At 48.6% G+C, this 22,520-nt stretch overlaps 1 protein-coding gene across 1 annotated transcript in view; it reads right to left on the bottom strand.

Moving 5' to 3' along the window:
• Positions 1–5,349: 5,349 nt before the first annotated feature.
• Positions 5,350–22,520, bottom strand: part of PRKCH (protein kinase C eta) — a 200,159-nt gene continuing 182,988 nt past the window's right edge. Inside the window, exons 13-14 of the mRNA XM_036278466.1 lie at positions 8,079–8,222; positions 5,350–6,955 (exon numbers count right to left, since the gene is read on the bottom strand). Coding sequence (XP_036134359.1) covers positions 6,809–6,955; positions 8,079–8,222 — 291 coding nt within the window. The 3' untranslated portion in view covers positions 5,350–6,808. The remainder of the gene's footprint in view (positions 6,956–8,078; positions 8,223–22,520) is intronic.

Genomic DNA, 22,520 nt, shown 5'->3' with positions numbered 1-22,520 from the left:
TCGGGTGAGGAATAAAAAAAAAAAAAAAAATAGCACTTTGTCCCATTGTCTAACTTTTGTGTTAGTCATGATGTTGATCTTTGAAATCTAAAAATTAAAGGCAGACATGAAATTTGCCTGTTAACCTCAGAGGAGCAGGGGTTCCCTGAGGGTGCAGGACACTATTCCAGATTGATGCTAATCTATTGATCACCATACTTGGGGTACCATTGTTCACTGAATCAGCTTGGCCACAAGGAAATGAGACTGTCATGTATGTTGCTGAAGCTCAGCTATGTGAAAACTATCACATCTCCCTGATTGATCACTCAAGTAACCATCCAAGAAGAAAACGCGATCTGACTCTCCAGACTGACTTGTTTGTATAAATCTCTGCTCTGTCCTAATGATCATTGCTCCACTGATGCTCACAAATTACTGCTTAAATAATTCTCTTCTGAAATTTTGCCTGTATGTACCTGAATGCTTTATATGATCTCTTTATAGACCTTGGGCTATAAAATTTGTTACAACCTTTTTGTCTTAAAAAATTTTTTTTTCTCCTTTTAATCCTCACCTGAGGGTATTTTTCTATCTATCTTCAGGTGGAGAATACAAGGAGAGAGAGAAACATCAACATGAGAGAGATACATCAACTGGTTGCCTCCTGCACAACCCCAACCAGGGCTGGGGTTGAACCACAACCGAGGTACGTGCCCTTGGCTGGAATTGAACCCAGGACTCACTGGTCCATGGGCCGATGCTCTACCTCTGAGCCAAACTGGCCAGGGCAACCTTTTCGTCTTGAAAATCACTTTCTTTGAGGAAAAACAAAACAGGGAGCAGAGCTCCCTGAATACGGCTTTCCCTTCTATTCACAAGTACTCTATCATCAGTGGCTAGAAAGAGCTTATCTTGCTTGTAATCTTGCGCTGATCTTAACTTTAGAAAGCATTTCAAGAGAGTGCGAGCCCACGAGGACTTTGGGGTTGAGAGAGCAGAGAGAGTGGGTGTGCCAGTGTGTGAGGCTGTACAGAGATGGCAGGGAGGCAATCCAAGGGAGGGAGGTTCTGTGTGTGGTGAGAGTGGTACCGGGTTGGTGTCGCCAGTGGAGGCTGATCAGCCATGGCCCTCGGCTCACCTTCTGTCACAAGAGCACAGGCTGGAAGATCCTGAGGGATTATCCAGATTTTGCTGACACGCTTAGATCAAATGACCACTCGACGATCCCTGGTTTCTAACTTGAAATGTCTCCAGAGAAGATTCCTGTCTTAACCTCCACAACCCACGTGAACATTTGAGTGCACAGTCTTCACTTTGTCCAGCCAAAACGTTCTAGCTTGGGCCAGGCCTGGGAAGAATGAAACCCCTGTGAGGTAAGGACCGCCCTGGTGGCAGGAGCAAGGCAGCGCCGGGTGGTCTGGGAGGCAGAGCCTGAGGACAGGGCGCCGTGGCCGTTTCGAGCAGGAACACACAGGACTACGGCACTTCTCACTTTGCTAGAAAGCTGCTTCACGTATAGCTCCCTCTAGGAAGGGAAGAACCTCCATTCTGTCGCTGGCTTCAAACCCTGCGGCATGCGAGGACTTGGTGGACTTTTTGAGCACATCTCCCCTCTTTTCTGAACTGGTCCACAGGCTTGCTGAGGATCCAGAGGGTCCCCGGCAGGTATGGGTGTGAAGATGTGGCATCTGTGTTATTTGGTGAGAAGTGAGTGAAATGCACCTTCGGGTTAAATCCGCAGGAAGAGCGGTCCTCCTGAAAGGCTTGAGGGAAGAGTCAGTTGTGAAAAACCACGGACATTTCTTCGCCTTTTTTTTTTTAGGGTGGGTAGCACAGTTTCAATACTGATCAGTACTCAGTATGGATCCTGCATTTCAGTCAAGTCAGGATGGACTCACAATTTGTTAGAAGTTTTTGAAACAGTCTCCTGAGCAATCTCTGCAGCCAAGTAGTTAGAAAAGCAAAACCCCTCTAACTTGGAGCTGGCACAGCGCCCCCATCGGTGAGAAGGGCAGATGAAGTGTGTCCCACCCTGCCCATTCTCTGCTGCTCTCACACCCGGACCCCTTGGTTCCCTGGATAGCTGGCAGCGGTGATCGCTAACAGGGACTGGGCAATGCTACGTCCCAGCCCTGGCGCACGTGCTCCACAGTATCGCTAGTGCCTGCCATGACAGCGAGGTGGGCTGGCGCTGGCCTCACTCCCATTTCACAGATGCGAACACTGAGATCTGGGGGAAAGACTGACTTCCAAGAACACACAGGAAGGGGCAGGCTCAGCACACAGGAATGTGCTCTCCACCCCTGCGACGTCTTGCCTCCCGGAACATGGTGGGCCCGGTGGGCAGGGTTGCGCTGACGGGCAGTCAATGCCAGGGCAGGAGCTGTCACAGGGTGACGCCGCGGGTGCAGGGATAATGGGAGACATACAATAGTGGCTGCCATTCCTGGACTATAAAAGAGCCTATAAAATATGCAAATCAGGATTTTGCGTCCTCTTGATGGTTGGAAAACTGGCTCGTATGACAGGTTGGGCTCTGGAATCAAACGCTAGAGAAAGGGCGAGTCCAGGACTGACTTGCGCTGGGGAGTGAAGAGTGAGGAAGCCAGGAGAGAGAACTGACCCGGGGAGGAGGTGATGGGCAGCTGCGACAGGATGAAGCTGAGGGGGGCACCCCTACCTTCGGTTCTGTTTCAACACAGGAGTGAGGGGAGACCACCGAGCCCCTCAGCGTGCAGTTTAAGCTGCACCCTGGCTCGCTTGTTCAACCCACAATTCAGTTCAGGAAAACCTGTGACCACAGGGCTCGATTCCCCTGCGAATGCCTCAGGCTGTGTCTGGGTCTTATCCTCAGATGACGTAAAATGAGAAGTGATAGGACCCAGTGTGACTGAGCCAGGGGCAGTCACAGTGGGCTGTCTAGTCATTTTAAAGTCAACCCAGCCAGATTAAGTCATCAGGATAACCCAACCTGGAGATAAAGAAGACACAACGCTTCGTGGCATTGGCCTGTGATGTGGTCAAGGCCAAATCTGTGGCTGGAATCAAGGTAACCTGCACCCGATTAAGATCAATAAACGGACAATGGGGTGTTTTACTTTTGCTCTTTGCTACCAAGCTCCATCAGCTTTGTGGCTGTAAGACGCAGCTGCCCAGCTAGGCCGCCGGCTCCATGCCTTCTTCCTGTGAAGCCCAGGAGCCAGCAGGGTGGGTGAAGAGTTACTAATCCGTGAGTAGGCTGGTTCCCCTCCAGGGAGAGAAAAGGACTGGAAACCCCACCAAGGCTCCGAGGTTACCACAGGCGTGCAGACAGTCTACAGCACGCAGTGTGACCCAGACTATTTCCTCTTCCGTGGGGAGGCCCAAGGTCCAATTGCATCACTCTGTCCTGCCCCAGTTCCTTTGGGGTCAGGGTGTTACTAGTGCTAGGCCTTTGACATGCAAATCCCCTAATCTCACTGCTGATAAATGGTCCCACAGATTGATGACTAGTACTGTCCTGCCCAGTTGGCAGTTTATTTAGTGCTCCCTGCTAATCCCAGTTCTACATACTTTTTATTCTAAAACCCCACAAAAGTGGGAAAAGTAGCATTGGTCTTAGTAGAAGAACCTCACCAAACTGGGTTATAAGAGGAGGAACTCGGGAGTTCAACCGCCTGGCCCAAAGCCCGACCCTGCTGATGTAGCTGTGTGACTTTGGACAGCTGCTTAATCTTGCTGTGCCTCAGTGTCCCCATCTGTACACTGAAGATGAGCGTCCACACCTCTTGGGGTATCGAATGAGTAAATGCATTTAGAGGGGTTGGAACAGATAATAAACGTGCACTACATGTGAGCCATTATTGTGAAGTGAAAACATCGTTCGCAGTCAAAGGCTTATCTCAAAGCAAAGGCTTGGTCGTTATCCTGTCCAGCACTTGAGCCTGCATGCCCGGCGCAGAGCGGAGTAACGAGAGGGTAGAGACGCTGGGGTGTGGGGATGAGGACTTGCTGGGGAGGACGGCAAGGGGATAGGACCTGAGGATCTCTAAATATTCCTTATCCAAGAGGAAGGGGAGGGTCGATGTGACCTCATCTTGACCTCATGCTGCCGACTGAGCTCAGGGAACCCAGCAGTTCCAGCAGCAGACTCAGCTCCTGATCCAATGGCTGTGGCCAGGCTGCCCAGGGAGTGCAGGCGGGCCGCCAGCCTTGTGATCCTCAGGAGGGATGCAAGGTTTGGGAGAACGGATGACAGATGGGAAGCCAAACTCGGACCCTGGAGCAGAGTCTCCGAGTTCTAGTAAACATCCTGTACCTCCCCTCTCTCCTCACAATAAAAGAGAAATTAAGCAGCAGCAATCCTATCATAGGCAAAATGCTTGGCTGTTGATAATCTGTCTGATAGGTCTGGAATTATCTTAAAAGAATGGACTTAACCCAAGCTGACCCATGCAGCAGGCTCGATGGCGAAGAGGGAAGCTGAGTGACTGCAGACTCATCAAAGAGGACTGCGAGGCCCTTGCAGGGCCTTGATAAAGGATTTTGTAAACACACACAGGAGGCAAGCTTTATTCTTCATGGTTCTTCGCCGGTGTGGGATAAACCATAGCAAGCTAATCAGCCCCACAGAGCAGCGGGAGGCCCTGAACGACAAAGTAATGATGAAGGCCCGAGGTCCCAAGGGCAGAACCACCCCTCCCTTTCCAGAAGTCTGTTGGGTTAGTACTTCAGAGATTTAGACTCTAGACTGGGTTCACTCTTTACCAAGTCTGAAACCGTTGGGCAACCAATAACTCGACTCCTCTGAGCCTCTCTTTTCCTCTCATTTGTAAACTGTGCCATGGTAGTCACGCTGGGAGTAGTGGTGGAATGACCTGCCCTACCTCCCAGGGACATCGACGATCTAGTGAAATTACGTAGGTGAGGGAGCCTAGGAGGGGCCCAGTGAGGAACAAAAGTAAAAGGGAGGCTCCTAGCAACTCAGCTCATTCAAAAGTCACTTTGCACCTTTAACTCAGTTGGTTAGCATGTCCTCCCATACGCCAAGGATGTGGGTTTAATCCCTGTTCAGTGCACATACAAGAATCAACCAATGAATTCATAAATAAGTGGAACAAAAAAATCTCTCTCAAAAAAATTAAGTGGCTACACAGGAAATACTGTCAATAAAAACAACCCCAGCAGAGACGGCCACTGCTGGCCAGGCACCCCTGCTGCTCTGTAGCTGTAGCTGCCCATCCTGTTCATAGTCGGTGGAAGGCCGTGTTCTGGCCAATCAAACATGAGCAAGGTGATGCATGGCCCTTCTTGGAGAGGTAGTTAGGCAGCAACCCCTCCTCCGTCCTCTCTTCTTTGCCATGGCAACCTTGGAAGCTGCATTCTTCAGACGGCGTAGTTAGATGGAAGAGGGCCCTGAACTTGCACTACAGTTTATGTGAACGAGAAATAAATATCACATCTAGCTACCGAGAGTTCAGGGGCTAGGCTGTTGCAGCAATGCTTAGCAGTCATCACTGTGATCCGGAACAGAAGTTTTGGTCAGTAAGAGACTGGCCACGTTCACTTAAGGGCTACACAGAAGGTTACATCAACCTTTCCTCTTAGGAACTTGCTGTAAGACAAGAGTCCTATCCATTCCGCTCAAAGCTATTATTTTCACTGGATATCTGCTCTCATAGAGGGAATGGGACAAATCCTTCTAGACCAAAAAAATTTCCGTTTGCTACAAAATGCATTTATTTTCAGCCAGATAAAATTCTCCAACTGCATACAGATACATAGGATAAGGTCCTTCTTTGATAAATGTCCCATTTACAAGAGCCATTTCTAATTATTAAAATGCATACCAAACAAACATCTCTGTCTCTTAAAATATAATTTAAATAAACCGCGAAGGAATAAGCCGTAAGTCTGGTCACTGACGTGAGTGGCAGGCGACTCTTCACTGAGCGGTTCGGAGCAACAATGACCCATTGCCCCATGACGAGTCCACGAGTCAGCAGGCAGCGAGCACCTCTGGTTCATCTGCTGATTGTGCGGCAGCTGCTGTTGTGGCAGTGAGCCTGATGTGGAGACAGAGTGAAGGACAGACAGAGAAGTATGACATATGCGACACGGAGAGGAATTTCACAGAATGCAAACACCATTCGTGTAAATGACTGGACTGGAGAACGAAAGCTTGGTGAACACAAATCTGTTTACACTAGCTCACTGGGCACCCAATAAATATCACGGTAAGGATGAGAGAATACACTGGAATGTTGTCTTGGTGCCCAACGTCTGCTTTCGAGGTGGAGCTTCAGGCTATGAATGTTTTGCATACCATGTTTTGTTTCTTCAGGGTCAATTAGTCTGTTTAGAAAGCCATCGTGTCCTTATCTTTAGATTCTTCATGAGCATCCAGAGACTTCCGGCTGACTGCCAGTATTAGGGGCTCATTGGCTTCAAGAAGAGTACAGACAGGTCCATCCACAGTCTGGATTTGTTCCCTGAAAATATTCTGGTGCGCTCAGAGTATTTTCTAGGATCTAGTTCATTCTTCACGCCTTCTCTCCTTTTGGTTCCTCTTACTATCCCAAGCCCAGAGCAGCCATGGAAGCTCACAGGCTGAACAGTGTATTTCTTCATGAACTCTCAGCTCAGTATTAAGTGTTCCCAGTGCCATGGCTCCCTCAGGACTTGGAATAGCTGCTCTCTCAAAGTTCTGTCCTTCCGAGTTCCCCACCTGCTCCCTGACGTTAACGTTCTTGTTCTAAGGCTGATGCTGGGGACTCCCCCAGGGCGGCTGTCCCGGGAAATCTGTATCCCCTTGTGAGTCTCAGGCCATCTCTCTCATCCCATCCGGCTAAGGTTGCAATTCTGGAGACACAAAGGAAAAGTTTCTAAACTCATCCTGGTTAATCATAGGAAGATGTCCCTCATCAATTGGAGTTAAAACTGGCTCTTCTTTTATGAAGTCAGGGTCAAAGTTACTGACATCTTCTCGGGATTTCTGTCAAGAAGGAAACAAGGGTCAGATTATGCACTTGAGACTCGTTGCCCAGGAGTCTCAGCCCGGCGAGTTGGGAGAACTGCTCTGCCACTCACACGGCGGCATTATTTACAGTTATAGCAATTATGACTAACAGTGTTTTACAGGGAATCTGCTGCATTGTGTGATTATGGCCTTTGATAACCACCAATTCACTGACCCCATGAAAATCTTGCTGAGTAAGGCCAGCCGCAGGCGGAGGCGAAGGAATGAACTCGGTCACCTGAACCGGCGACTCCGGGCCACCGAGGGCCGGCGCTCAGCAGGCCTCTCCCAGAGGCACACATGCTCACACGTGTCAGCGGAGGCTGCGTTCACACTTGCCCCCCTTGTTTGTACACAGGTCTATGTGCTTGGAGAGATTTTCTCGAAAGGCTGTTTAGAAACGCTGAGTGTGGGGAACGGCTGCCCCTCGACTCGCCTGTGAGCAGCAGCCCGCGGCCGGCACAGCTTCCCCTCATCCCGGGCAGCGGGCAGGCGGATGCCCAAGAAAGGCAGCGGTTCACTTCTGGGTGCCTGGTGCCCATCCTAGCCAGCTAGTACAGGTCAAACTGATTGTGTGTTGGGAATGTTGGTATTTTACATCTTTATAATGATGCTGAAAAGATCACTTCTGCTGTTAGACTGCTCACTGCTCTTACCTGCATCAATGATGCTTTTCTCTCTGCCTTCGGAGCACCCCTCGCACCCCTAACTCGTGATCGGCAGCTAGCCCGCATCTCCGCCTTCCCGCGATGGCTCTCTGGGCCCACAGCTACGAGCGAGGCCACCCCACCCAGCTTGGGGAGGCCCCTCTGGTGCTCCTGGCACTTCTCCAGGCAGGGAGTTGTTCTGGCCTGAGCTCTGCGCCGTAGCAGCCAGAGGTGCAGACTGAGAGGAGGAACCTGGGCGCAGGAGAGGTGTTGCCCCAGGAGCGAGGGGCCCAGCCGCCCGCCGGTGGAGCTGCCTGCCGAGGGTCGAGGGTCGGGCTGAACGTCAGGTGTGGCTATCCCAATGGGAACCATCTAGTTGCTCAACACACATTGGTGGAACCTTCTGGCATCTAAGAAAGAGGCAAGTCCACTACGATGGTCTGGACACTTACGATTCTGGGTCTGAAAGGCGGTTCTAGTTGGCGATGGTTCAGCTGGGTCCAGTCTATCTCCTTAAAGAAAGGATGTCTCAAGATGGCATGCTCGCCGCCCTGAGCCAGGCTGCCCAAGCGCATAGTAGGGTTCTTGGTCATGAACTGGGAGAGAGGGGAGAAAGAGTCAATCATTCAGTCACTTACAACAAGGGTGCCATAAGGAGGCAGGTATCCGTTCCGGCAGAGGGGCCTGTGTGGGGCTTTCTGGCTGATCCTGCTCAACTCGCTGAACGTGACCCAGCCCTTAAAGGCACAGCTGCGCGCGTCTCTACGGCCCTCCCCCCTTCCATTCAGATGTGGTCGCAAAAATGAAGCTGAAGGGCCCCGTTTTCTTTTCTGTAAATGCCACGTCTTTCTCTTTCCTCTTTGAAGAAAAGAAACTCTCTATGAAATAGTGAGCCTTTCTCTAGCTCTGCAGTTGCGGACAGCCCGCGCCTCATGAATGGTACCACTTTTAGGAACAGCTGTGCCCTTTTCCCTGCGACCCACCGGGGGCCAGGACTCCCGCTCCGACAGGACCCGAGAGAAGAGTGAGCCACTATTTTGAAGATCTCTGTGAAGAAGCCGCAAGGGCGAAGAACTTAAAAGGTCTGTGCCCTGGCTCTCGGATAAACAAAACCGGCCACTTTTCTTTATGCAACAAAGGTATCATAGTTTTAAATGAAAAAAAAAAAAAATTTTTTTTCCCCCCTCAAGATGCTCCCTTCTCCCTGCCCTTCCCTTTTGAAATGTTTAATGACTGAGAATCTTGCTACCTGGGTCAAACACTGAAACAGCCACACATTCAAGCGATGTGTGTGTATAAATCTCCCGTCTTTGTATCAAGCGGGAAACTTCCTCGAGGCTGTGCTCCTATCAAGATGTTTTGGGCTAAATCTACTTTCACAAAATGGCCAGAAAAGGTGTTTTGATCACGTCCTGACCAGGGACTAGACGGGATAATTCACTTTCAACGGCCAGGATGTGATTTTGACACCGAAGCTAACTTAATTTCCCATTTTTAAAAGAAAATTGCCCTGGATAATGCGTTTTGGTTTTGGTTTTAAATTTAAACTGAGTTATCTTTGAACAAATCTATGACAACTTATGACAGCCCCCAAGCACCCCTTTCTGAGTTTGATTTATGAGTACAAAAGTAATGCTATGTTCATAGAAACTGCTTTGGAGAGGGATTTCCAGAGTCAATACAAAGGCAACCTGCGGAAGGTGCAAGCACGAGGAGGTGTTCAGGTGGCCTCCTGCTGTGCCAGGTGTCCAGAGCCGCAAAACTCCCAGTGTCGCTTCAGCTGAAATGACCGGATGGACAAAGGAGGTGGCGGCAAAGTCCTTAAGCAGATCTGGCAGGATGGGCCTCAGAAAATGCTGAAAACACTTCAAAGGGGAGCCAGTAAAAAGGGAAGACACGGATGGGGCTGAGCGGTCTCTCCTCTTTCCGGGTGACGAGGACCGCAAGGCCACAGTGCTGCTGCACTGGAAGTGGGGCCTGAGGGTGAAAGGAGGGTCAGGGCTCCCCAGGCACATGGTGGTCAGCGCAGAGTCTGGACATAGGTGTCTCATAAATAACTCAGTTCTGTGAGAGCGAGGGGCTCATGCTGCTTGGGCTCTCCCCGGATGTCGGGAGTATTCCTATTAGCCACTCAGAAAGGAAAGGGAAAATACACACACGAAAGAAATAGGTAGCCCAGCTGGTGTGGCTCAGTGATTGAGCCTCGACCCATGCATCAAGAGGTTGCCGGTTCGATTCCCAGTCAGGGCTCATGCCCAGGCTGTGGGTCAAACCCCCAGTGGGGGGCATGTAGGAGGTGACCAATCAATGTTCTCTCTCATTGATGTTTCTATCTCTCTCTCCCTCTCCCTTCCTCTCTAAAAGTAAGTAAGTAAATAAGTAAATAAGTAAGTAAATAAATAAATAAAAAGTCTGAAAAAAGAAATTCTCTCTTTTGGAAAATCAGTGGGATACAACCCCTGATAGATGAGCAGTGTTTGGCAGTGTCTGTTCTAAGAAGTAATTAACAAAAAACTGTGTTTCAAAAAAAAACTCAGAATACAAGGACAGGAAAACAGATCCAGGTGGCTTGTGGGAAATTCCCAGGCCTGCCAATGATGCTAGCTGAGGATAGCTTGTGAATATGTGGGTACAACTTGTTCTTCTGGGCAAGGGGAACAGTGCACGGTTCTCAGTGCCAGGGTGGCAGAAACGCCAGTGCCCAGGAGACCTTGCCCATTCATCCCTGCCCAGCACTGCAGCCAAGCTTCACGGGGCAGGGCGGAAAGGTACTGCCTGAGGAAAAAGAAACCGAATCTTGGCGGCTGCTCCGCTAAAAACTGCGTCCCTGGAAAAGGAGGCAGGCAGAATAACCCTTTCGCTAGCTTGACACTTTCTCGTAGGGTTCTAATAAGCTCTTTGAGTAACAAGGCACTTGGTTTTCACTGTAAGTATCTCGTCTTGAGCCCTCGGATACAGCCATCCTCCACTTAAAGTTTAGGTCGGTTCGATTTACAAAGGTTTACAGGTGTCCCTGTGCACAAGGCAGTGCATTAGGCCTTGTGTAGACACACAGAGGACAAGGACAGTGGGGGTGGCGCGAGGAGGAAGGAGCTGATCAAGAGAAGCGGGAGGGGCAAGCACACGTCATCTGTAACACACAGCTGGACGAAATGAGGACAGAGCAAAATGCTGGGGGGACTCTGAAGAGGGATGGGCTACGAGCGCTGGGCTGGGGTGAGGAGGCAAGTAATGGCTTCACGCAGGAGGTGGCACTGGATGAGGGCTGAGGCAGATGAACAGAAATAACAGGGGCACAGCTGTCTTCCTCTGTCACGCCTACCAGTCGGCACAGGGGCACGCAGGCGCCCGGCGTGTTGGCGGAGAAGCACGTGGCGTGGTGCGGCTGGCACGCGGGGATGGTTGAGGGACCGACGGGCAGCCAGTAGGACGCATCGAAAGTGTCTGACGAGGTGAGTGACTAGAGCTGCCCTGTGATTTGGGAGGTGACTCTTGCCACAGTGTGATGAATCAAGCCTGAACGGAGGGGTCAGACATTGGTGGCGGGTGAACAGTTGAGGTTGAGACTAAAGCTGAGAAGAAATGACAGGTTCAGAAACGGGAGGAGCCTGGTTAGTGGGAAGGAAAAGCCGGGAGCAAGTCCTGCAGGGCCCGTGGAAGAAGAATAAACACCATCCACACAGCCGGACGCCGGGGGAAGGAGGGAGCTCAAGGTCCCTGAGGCTGTGGTGCTGGCCCGGACAGAGTGATGTGTAGGGGAGCAGAAATAGGTACAAGAAGAGCAACAGATTACTGGGGGTAGTATTAATATTAATATTAATGGAAGTAGCAATAGCGTTTTTGTCAGAGGAATGAAACAGCAACATCTAACATTTCTCAAGATCTCCAGTGTGCAGATTTGGGAGGTTGGTGAACTCAGCTTTGCATTTGAGGTGCACCCACATGGAGGTGACTGGCTGTGTAAGTCTGGGGTGCGGCGCAGGGTTAGAGATCTACCTCTGAGACCTCAACAGCTGATGAGAGAGCAAGAGTTGAAACTGCCAGGGCAGGCGAGATCGTGCAGAGGGAGCGAGAGTAAAACTGAGACAGGCCCCAAGCCTCAGACATTTTGTTTGGCCCTTATAGTGTGCTTTAAAATACTTTTAATTACTTGCCAAACATTTAAAGACTAGGAAATGTCTCATCACATAAAAGTCAAGTTTTCCCATTCCTTTTGGAAAATGGATATTCTGGAACACTGGACCTGTATTTCTTCTTGGTAAAAATGGCCTGGGGTTGAACAGTGGCCGCCTCTTTCGATGGGGCAGACGAGCCCTGGTCAGCCACATGTCCTGCCACTCCTGGCTGGCTTTGTGCACGGGCTTTGCATGGCTCCTGAGCCCTGGCCCAGAGGGCGAAGAAAGCCAGGCTGGCATTGGGAGGGGTTCATGAAGACCAGGAAACAGAAACCAGGACAGGGACCATTTCGAGGAGGGGGTTACAGCCCTGCTGTGACTACCCCTTCAGAAGATGCAGAGATGAAGTGTTACGGGAACAGCGGACATTAGTCCCTGGCCAGGCGCAGCGGTAGAGGGTGTCGGGTGGGGACCACGAGCCTACTGCCCTGGGCCAGGCATAGGGCTTGCCTAGACACTGTGCTGAGAAGGGTGTTCTTTTCAAGATCACTTCCTTTGTTTGCCTGTGTCCCTACTGGGACCCAAATGCCAAACAAGTTAACAGTGTTTGAGCAATTGTTTGTCTGTGTCTAAGGTCACACTTAAAATCTGCCTCACCTCAACTGACCTTCTTCCTGACTGTGGTCCAAACCAGAAAGTCAGCCAAGGAGGAAAATAAAGTGACTTCATGAAAGATTCCAGACACATTTTCTAAAGTAGGCAGAATGTTTTCTAGGGTCAATAAAAGCACTTTCTAAGCTGCGCAGAGGGAGGAGGCCAGGGTGGAAAATCTGATTCCACCCCAAATGTCCGCGTCAAGCCGACTGGGAAGTGGGCAGGAGAGGAGCAAGAACGCGTGCACTCATCTCGAATCCCCCCCCTTTCTGGGGCCCTCATGCGAGTGGGACTGAACTAGAGGCTACGGAAGAACTCAGAGGCGCGCCAGACCCGAGAATGAGGGCCTTCAGTTCTTCCGGGGCCGCAGAGAGGGTCTGACCAGCGGGGAGAGCAGTCGGCCACGTGTCTTCCAGAAGGAAGTGCTCCGGGGAAACGTAAGAGGTGTAGGGCAGGTTTATACAAGAATGTCCTGGGAAGCCGACTGTAAGCGAGGGAAAGATATATAAAAATATAAGAGCTCCTCTGAATGGGAGGGCACCAAGGTTAACTGGTCCGGCTGTGCAGTTCCATGACCTGTGTCTACCAGTTTTATTGCCACAAGCTGTGTGACCTCATACACGTCAATTAACTGCCTGGCCTCAGCTTCCCCTACTATGAAATGGAGACTTTCTGTGCTTCAGAAGGTGGCTGTGACAAATGAGATGATCCATGAGAAATGCCTGTCGCAGGAGAAGCCCTTAATACACGTTCCTATCAGTAAGCGTCTTGTTAAACCAGTTGCAGGTCCACCCTGTTCCTCCTCAAGGCAGGCGCGGGGGCCGAGACCAACATCCGAGGTCCGCCTTGACCGGAGGCTCACCGGACTCTCCCTGCTCCTCCACTCTGCGGCCGCTCAAGACTGAACAAGGTCTGCTTCTGCTCTCACAGTCCCAGGCTCTGAAAGTGGGGTGACGGTAATGGTCACCACAAAACAATGTCTCTGAAAGTACAGGTTCCTAAAGACAATCTTAAAACAAGATGACAAATAACACCGGGGTTCTAACATGCAGCTGCATCGGCCTGAACAACAGAAGGGAGGTAACCACTGCAGGGCGAAGGGTGTAGTGCAGCCACCTCCTCGTAAACCTGGCGTCGGGCACAGCACTCTCGTGACTCGTGGGCTCTGCGGCACCAGGAGGCTCTGGTTTGGAGCTGTTGGATGTTCCACAGGACAGAGCGTAACCCTCTGGAATAATGTGTCTTGAGATAATAGGATCCAAATGTACTTTTGAAACTCTTTAAAATGTAGACAATGGCTAAATGTATTTTTTTCCTCTTTCCAAATCTGTCTGATTTCAGAGGAAGCTGACTAGTTATAGAAATAGAGCAATCAATCTACTAAGATTTTCTTCCAGGAGAGAGAACACACTGTATTTTCTACCAAATAGATGGATTTGGCTGTTGGGCAAACAAAATGACCTTCTCCTTTCATTCGATTTCGGACAAAAGAGCAGAGAGGGTTAGCAGTTGGTGCTGAGAAGCCAGAGGGAAGGGAGCCGGGCCTCGGCACTCCAATGCGCCGGGGAGACACTCGGGGATGGGAAGAGGGCACTGTAGGGCTCACAGAGAGTCTGGGGAAGGAGAGGGGAGAGCGCAGGGCACAGCCCAGGCTACGGTGCATGGCAGTGACGGCCACTCTCAGCACGGGCGGACAACACGGGGCTGACCAAACGCATGCTTGTGCATGGATGCTGCAGCCCCACACGTCTGTCTTTTGCCACTGGCACGGATGGTCTGACCTAGTTAGGAAGACCGGCCATCAAGCCTTCTCCTTTCACACCCCTCCATGCCAGCTGTGGTGGCACAGACACAAGGACCTGTGCCAGCAGCACCAGCCAGCCCAGAGCAGTGTAAGAGGGATAGGAGTAGACATGAGAGTGAGTTGCTTGGGCAGCATGGGAGGCATGGAGGAGAGAGACTCACCTGGGCTTCGACGAGTCACGTTTCCACAGGGGAAGGCAGGGACAAACACTTCAACCTCAGAGGAGGCTGACCACAAACCACCGGGGATGGGAGGGGGCTTGGGTGATGGAGGATACACAATGGGTTTTTTCAAATAGCTCTGAGGAAACAAACTGCAGTCGTCCCAAGGACAGGTTATTCTACAGAACGGTGTTGCTATGGAATGTGGGAGAAGCCAAGAGAAGGAGTGTTGCTCTAGCTTGTTCAGATGGGACCTGAGTGGAATGGACTGGGCAGGGCTGAAATGTGTGATCTGCACACCTGTGACAACCACTCACCCCGCCACTCCCACTGCACAGAGACCCTGCCCCAGACCGGTTTGGGCAGGAGGCAGCTGTTAGAGTGGGGAAAAGAATGGTAGTTTTCATCTTTATTTTTCAGTGACAGTTGACATTCAATATTAGTTTCAGGTGCACAACTTACAAAGTGATCCCCCTGATACGTATCCATCTGACACCACGCAGAGTTATTACAATACAAGGGTGGGCAAAAGTAGGTTTACAGTTGAGAGTATGTAAAAGTTTATTCTTGTTTTATTATTAATTATTGTATTATTTTCCAGACAGACAACTGTAAATCTGCTTTTGCCCACCCGTATTATTGATCATATTCCCTATGCTGTATTTTACATTCTTGTGGCTGTTTTATAACTATCATTTGCATTTCTAAATCCCTTCAACGTTTTCATCCATCCCTCAACCCACCTCCCATCTGGCAACCATCAATTTGTTCTCTGTGAGTTTGTTTTGTTTAGCAGGTTATACATACAAATGAAATCATATGGTATTTCTTTTTCTCTGTCTGACTTATTTCACTTAGCATATCTAATACCCACTAGGTCCATTCATGTTGTCACAAATGGCAAGATTTCATTCTTTTTTATGGCCAAGTAATATTCCATTGCATATATGTACCACATCTTGATCCATTTGTCTTTTGTCATTTAATCTATTTAAAGTAATTACCGACTGGTACGCAGTTATTGCCACTTTATTAATTGTTTTCTAATTATTTTTGTAGTTCTTTTCTTATTCTTTTGTATGCTGATGACTTTCTGTAGTGTTTGGATTCCTTCTTATTTTTGTATAAAATCTTACAGACTTTCGGTTTGTAGTTACCGTGTGCTTCGTATATATCAAGCTAGGTTTACAGCAGCCTATTTAAGTTGATAGTTGCTTAAGTTAGAACACATTCCAAAATCACTACTGTTTCTACTCACCCCATCTCATTTGTTTTGTCATAATTTTTTACTTCTTTTGTGTATGTGTATATCCCTTAATATACTGTTGTGATTATACACATCTTCCTAGTTTTGTCTTTTCACATTTTTGTACCAGCTTTACAGTTGGCTGATCCACTGCTTTTGTTAAGTGTTTGCTTTTGTCAGTGAGCTTTTTTTTTTTCTCATTTTTTCTCTTATTCATATTTTTTCTTTTCTACTTAAAGAAGTCCCTTTAACATTTCTTGTAGTATTGGTTTGACGGTGATGAATTCCTTTAGCTTTTTCTTGTCTGGGAAGTGCTTTATCTGTTCTTTGATTCTAAATGATAGCTTTGCTGGGTAGAGTAATTTGGTTGTAGGTCTTCGCTTTTCATAACTTTGAATATTTCATGCCACTCCTTTCTGGCCTTCAAATTTCTGTGGAAACATTAGCTGATAATCTTATGACAGCTCCCTTGTAGGTAACTACTTTTTTCTTGCTACTTTTAAGTTTCTCTCTGCCTTTAACTTTTGGAGTTTTAATTATGATGTGTCTTGATGTGGGCCTCTTTGGGTTCATCTTGTTTGGGACTTGCTATACTTTCTGGACTTAAATGTCTATGTCTTTAACTAGGTTAAGAAAATTTTAAGTTATTTCTTAAATAAATTTTCAATCTTTTGCTCTCTCTTCTCCTTCTGTTATCCCTGTGATGTGAGTATTGGTATGCTTGATGTTGTATATTATCCTTTTTAAAAATTATATTTTGTTTGCTGTTCTGATTGGGTGTTTTCTATCACCTTGTCTTTGCTGATTTGATCCTCTGCTTCATTTGATTTGATATTGATTTCCTCTAATGTATTCTTCATTTCTGACTTTTTTGTGTGTGACTTCTATCTTTTTGCTGAGGTTCTCACTATGTTCATCTATTCTTCTCTTAAGTTCATCGAGTATCCTCATAATCTATGTTTTGAACTCTGTATCTGGTACATGGCTGGTCTCCATTTTGTTTAGTTCTTTTTCTGAAATTTTGTCCTGTTCTTTCATTTGGGACATATTTGTCTTATGTTGGCCAACTCCCTGTATTGGCAGAGTGGCCTTATGTAATACATGTCTTGTGAGGCTCAGTGGCACAGTCTCCCAGTTCACCTGAGCCTGGGTGTCCCTTGTGCGGGTTGTATGTGCCTACCTGTTGTAGTTGAGTCTTGACTGCTGTTTGCATGTTAGTGGGAAAGACTGACCCTCAGACTGAATGGTTGTGAGGGCTGGTCATGACTATAGCAGTGAGCTGTTGTGTGGGGGGTGGGGGTATGGCTGGCCCCACAGAGTGGGAGTCACTTTAGCAGGGCTCTGGTGCCAGCCAAGTCTGTCTTGCAGGTGTGTTATTTGTGGAGCTGGTTGGATGGTGCTCTAGTGTGATTTGAAGCTGGCTACCATGTATGTTGGTTCTGGAGCCTCTTAGGAAAGGCTCCTGTGTAGGCCAAGTTCAGCCACCATTTGTGTCTGGCTTGGGGCCACCTAGTAGAAGGTACAAAGTGATATGTGGTTTGTTGCTGATTGTTCTGGGCTTAAAGGTGCTTGGGAGAGGCTGTGCTGTGAATTGAGGCTGGCTACTACTAGTGCCATGCTTGGGACCCTTTGGTGGGTACCACAATGTGAGCTGAGTCCAACCACCATTTATACTAGGCTTGTGGCCACTTAGTTGAAGTTGAGTTTCCAAGCCAACATTGGCCACAGCTAATGGCAGGTTTGAGGCCACTTAATAGGAATTACAATGCAAGTTGAGACTAGTAACCACCTGTGCTAGGCCTGGGACTGCTTAGCAAGAGATATAAAGCATGCTGAGGCCAGCTACTGCTTGTTTGGAGTTTGTAAACCTTTGAGAGACTTTAGCAAAGTCTGCAGCATGAGCCCAAGGCAGGCTGCTTGCGTAGAAAAGCCACTGGAAATGACTTAGACAGGTGTGTGAGCTGGGTGGGGTCTCAGGGAATCAATGTGGTGAACTTATTAGCCAGGTTAACAGAGATCAGAGATTTGGCACCAACTGTGCCTGTTATACGGGTGGGAGGAGGGCTCAACAATGGAACAATGGTGCCTGCCAGGGCTTTCGTCCTGGGAGAGAGCTGCCCTGACCCTCTAGCCCTCACTCTGACGCTAGTCAATTCAGTTCCTCCCCATATGTCCCTGGCACTTTGTGACCTGCTGCAGCAAGGCTGGAGCTCTGAGCAAGTGAGTAAGTCCATACATAGCCCCTCACGAGGAATGCCTGGGACTCCAGAAGCCCTCCATATCACTCGGACACAATCCTCACTGGTTTTTAGAGCCAGATGTTATGCAGACTCTTCTTCTCAGCACTGGTGCCCCAAGCTGGGGAGACTGGTGTGGTGCTGGGACCCCTTGATCCTCAGAGGGGACCTCCACAGCCTAGTCTTCCAAATTCTTAAGTGCCAGACAATGGGTATGGATCCTGTCTGTTCTGTATCTCTGCCCCTCCTACCAGTCTTGTTGTGGCTCCTTCTTTATATTCTTAGTTATAGGACTTCTGTTCATCTAGTCTTCAGGTGGTTCTCAGTGATGTGTGTTGTATTATTTAGTTGTAATTTTGATGTGGTCATGGAAGTAGGTAAGCACAGCATTTACCTACTCTGTCATCTTGACCAGAAGTTCAGTATCGAACCATCCCTCTTGTTAAAGAATCTTACAGCAACTTTCTTTTGGATTCTTCCCAGAACAGTGTTTGAAAAATCAGCTCTAATGGTCCAGAGTTGGATCTTCTGCATTACTTCAGTCCAGTTTTTCCTCCTCTTCTTCAGCCTCCTCCTGGCTGGCCACCTTGATTGCTCCCTTGAGCATTCCAACTTCTACCAGAAGGGAGTAGGAAACAGAAAGGATCTAACTCACTACTACTCTGATCAACTGCACGGTGACAGGTGCAGGACAGATGTGGCAAAAAAAAAAAAGGACCTAGGTTCTCTCTTTGTTCACAGAGGCAAACAGGGCTCCTGTAGACAATGCACAGATGATGAAATCTGATAGGTGTGATGCCAGATAAACCCACAGACATACACACACACTTTAATTTCTATAAAGCTTAGGAACAAAAGCACTCTATAATCTCCTTCTGATGCTAAGTTTACAGTGCCTCCCGAACGGACAAAGGTGACTCAGCAGAATGCACCAAACTCCTTTCACCACTTATTTAACCTGGCCACCTGCGTGAGCTTGGAGGCAGGGGCGTTGGCTTCACCTGAGTCAGCACTGAGCCTCATGATCTCTTCCAGATGATTTAGCACAAAGGAACGCTCACCTCGGAGGCCCTCACCTTCCTAAGCTCAGTGGACTCATGAGGACTTCCCCAAGTCTTTTTGGAGTTAGCTGTAGGCAAAACTTAGTGCAACCACAGAAGCTGTAAGAAAACTATATATTTTCTTTCATGATTATTAGTACTTTGGAATGATTTAGTGCCAGTTTAGGGAATTCAGTAACATGGTAGCCAATAGGAAATGTTTTCATTCCAAAACCAAGTTAAAAACCATAAAGTCAGAAATCTGGACAGACTATATCTATTTGCCACACAAGTGTGTACACCTTGTCTGTGTTACCTTCTGTAAGAGTGGGAACTGTTTGCTTTCAGCACATGTGAGCATTTACATGTATGTTTAAAGGGAAGATGGGAAATGAGAGACAAGGGGGCCCGCAAGGAAAACAGTCTTCCCATTGCACTTTTATGAGCACATACTATGGTTATTTTTAGTTGCCAGACTCACTGGTTAATGAGTTGAGCAATTTTTTCAAGTAGAAGTCCCCGGCTGAAAACTGTGTGTGAACACCTTCTCCTGATTCACTGATCCCCAGGGAGTGTTCTCCAAAGCAAGTGCCTGCCCTCTGTCTATGTCTATATGAAATGTCTCTACGTCCATAACAAAGAACTCAAAGGTCCACCATCTTGGGGGTGGTGGTAAAGGTGATGATGGGAAGGGCCAGGGTGGGAAAGTAATATTGGGTTAGGAGTCACATTGAGCAAGACATTGTCGCCCATCCTGTTCAGCCACTTTCTGTGGACAGGAGCACCTCTCACCCTGAGTTCAGGGGCTCACGGACACTGTGAACCATACAAAGCCCTGAGGTCTGTATAACTCTATGGTATGTTATTTATTATAAATGGTTACCCGGACAGTTTCTGCAGATATGGAATAATACTTTCCATTTTAAAACGGTAGGAAGAGAGAGAGAGAGAGAGAAAAAAAAGGCCAAGCAAAATACCCAGCAGACACCCATTCCAGTAACAGTCCTGACCCTGTGTTCCAAAGAGACCAGGAAATCTCAGGAAGCCAAGTAGGGATGACCTGTCATGTTGAGGTGGTGGTGAGAACGGATGTGAAAAGCTGGGCGATCTTGGCCCTTTCCTGCCTCTCTGGTGGGAACGGCAGACCCAGCCCAGGAAAACATCGCACAGGGTCGCACGGGCAGCAGCTTGGGGCCGAGTGCGCCAGACAGCGCGCCCCTCCTCTGTTCCATCTATCTGTTAAAAATCCTTCTTTGGGGTACACTTCTTGGGAAGGTATGGAGACTGTTCGCAGATATTAAAGAATAAGTATGCTAAAACCACTAATTTTGTCTAACCGGGGTGATAAAGACTCCCAGTCCAGGACCTTGAGACTCTTAGTGGGAATCAAAAAATGTAGCTGGATCCACTGTTAAACTTAAAAAGAAGATGTAGCTGGATCCATGGCTCACATCATTTTTTCTCTTCACATATATTTGCACTGTTAAACCATCTCATTTCATTTACTTTTTCTACAGTCTACACGTGTGCGTATATACATATATAATATACATACACAGGCACGAAGGTATACACACGCTTTGATTCACATGTTAATTCTAAAAAATGTACCATTTATGGACATTTTCAAACATGTTTGTATGTCCCCAGTGCCCAGCCTTAGAAGTTCATGCCCACTCTTGTTTAATTGATTCTTCCCTGCCACCTTGTACTATTTTGGAACAAATCCCAGGTATTTCAGTCTATTTGATCCAGAGTGATCTTTTAAATATGAAAAAATAATTCTGTCACTCATGCTTGCTTAAAATCTTTCAGTGACGTCTCTTGGCATTTCAGATAAAGGCTGAACTCCTTCACATGGTCTCTTGTGTCCTCATCTACATCCACCATCAGCCACACGTCTGCTGGTTCAGATCAGCCACCCTGCCGCAGACTTGCTCAAATCAGCTCCTCCTCCTCCAGGTCTCCGCACGCCTGTCAGCCTAACTTCTCCGCAGCCCTTGTCCTCAGCTTAAAGGTCATCCCCTCGGGACGGCCTGCATTGGTCTGCCTGATATAGAATCTCAGAGCACCTCAGCCTTTTTTTTCTTATCAAACTGTATGTATACATGTAGTTATCTGTATAATTTCTTCTTTAAACATCTGTCTCCGCACCCCCACTGGACGGTGAATTCCAAGGGCAGGGTGATGCCTGTCTGCTTGTCTCTGTGGCCCGGCCCCTGTGCCCTGACGCGTGCCTGTCGAATGGACAGGAGGGGCCATATGTACTCGATTAGAGAGAGAGCCCCTGGAAAAAAGAGAAACCCCGTTCTCTCCAGAACAGAAACCTAACACAGCCTCATGTGCAATTTAGTACTAATAACGTTGATGACATTGGCAAATCGTTTGAGAGAGGATGTAGATGACGACACCTCTCAGTGTGTTGTGAAATTACTGTTCAGAACTTAACAATACTAGTGACTTGCTCCCGAAGGGTGCAGGCCCTTTGAAACGCTCCGTGTGCGCCACCTCGTGTGACGTGGGCCTGCAGGTGTCCTCATCGCCACCTTCCATCCCCGCGAAGCAGTGGCAGGTGCAGACTGAGGCTGGGTCTCCTGACTCGGATTAGTGTGTGCTCTCTACGGTGTGCCCCTGGGCCTCAGCCTCAGCTCCCAACCAGGGATGTGGGGGCCAAATGTTTTGAGGATCTGCCATCTCTGAAATTCTGTGTTTCTAGTAGTCACCCAGGTCTATGAACTTGTAGGTAAAGACAAGCGACTGCAATCCAAAACTTAGCAAGCATGCCCTCCCGACAGTTTTTAGGACTATGCAAGACACCATCAAATAGAGTCAACTTTTAACTTGAGAAACCCTGGAAGTCACCAAGCTCCCAGAATCCCGGGAAGAAGCCTGCAGTCTGTACTTTACAGAAAGCAGTGTGCCTTTCCTTGAGCTGGAACCGCACGACAACACGCGAGCTTGTTCAGAGTCCTTGGCTTCCCCAGCTCCTCGCACAGGTGCCTCCCGCAAGCCGCAGTCACCTGCAGGACCACTTGTTCCTGCCCAGCTAGTGCTGCTCAAAAGTCACCGCAGGCACCGGTTTCTGGCAAATCATGCTGAAAACCACGGGCCTATTTCACCACAAGTAAAACTGTAGACGCTGCAGACGTAGATGTTTACACAACCTAAAGTCATTCCTTCCTAACCTCACTGAACTCTCTTCCACCGCCACCCCTTAAACACTGGGGTGCCCCAGGCCCCATCCTCTGTCCCCTCTTACTCGTCACCCTCTCCCCTAGTCAATATCTGCTCCCACGTTCTCCTGACCATGCCAGAGTGATCAGCTCCAGCCCTACTCCTGAGTTCCAGACCCGAGCGATCAACTGCAAGGTACACATCACTGTCTGCATGTCCCCAGACCCTCAGTGTTCACACGACCTAAAGTCACCTTTCATTGCCCCCACCCTGCACCGAACACTCCAGGTCTTTGAACACGCATGCGACTTCCCACCTCTGAGGCTCTGTACGCATTCTCTTCTCTGCCTGGAATACTCTTCTCCCCCTTGTCAACCCTCCTGAACCCTTATTTGTTCCTCAACACCCAGCTAAAACGCCGCTTCCTCTGCCTTGTCCTTACGTCCCCTTCCCTGTCCTCGCC

This window comes from Molossus molossus, unplaced genomic scaffold (genome assembly GCF_014108415.1).
Source record: "Molossus molossus isolate mMolMol1 unplaced genomic scaffold, mMolMol1.p scaffold_m16_p_1, whole genome shotgun sequence".
In the NCBI taxonomy this organism is placed as follows: Eukaryota; Metazoa; Chordata; class Mammalia; order Chiroptera; family Molossidae; genus Molossus; species Molossus molossus.
The sequence above is the reverse complement of the archived record's forward strand: the minus strand, read 5'-3'. Positions and strand labels throughout refer to the sequence as shown.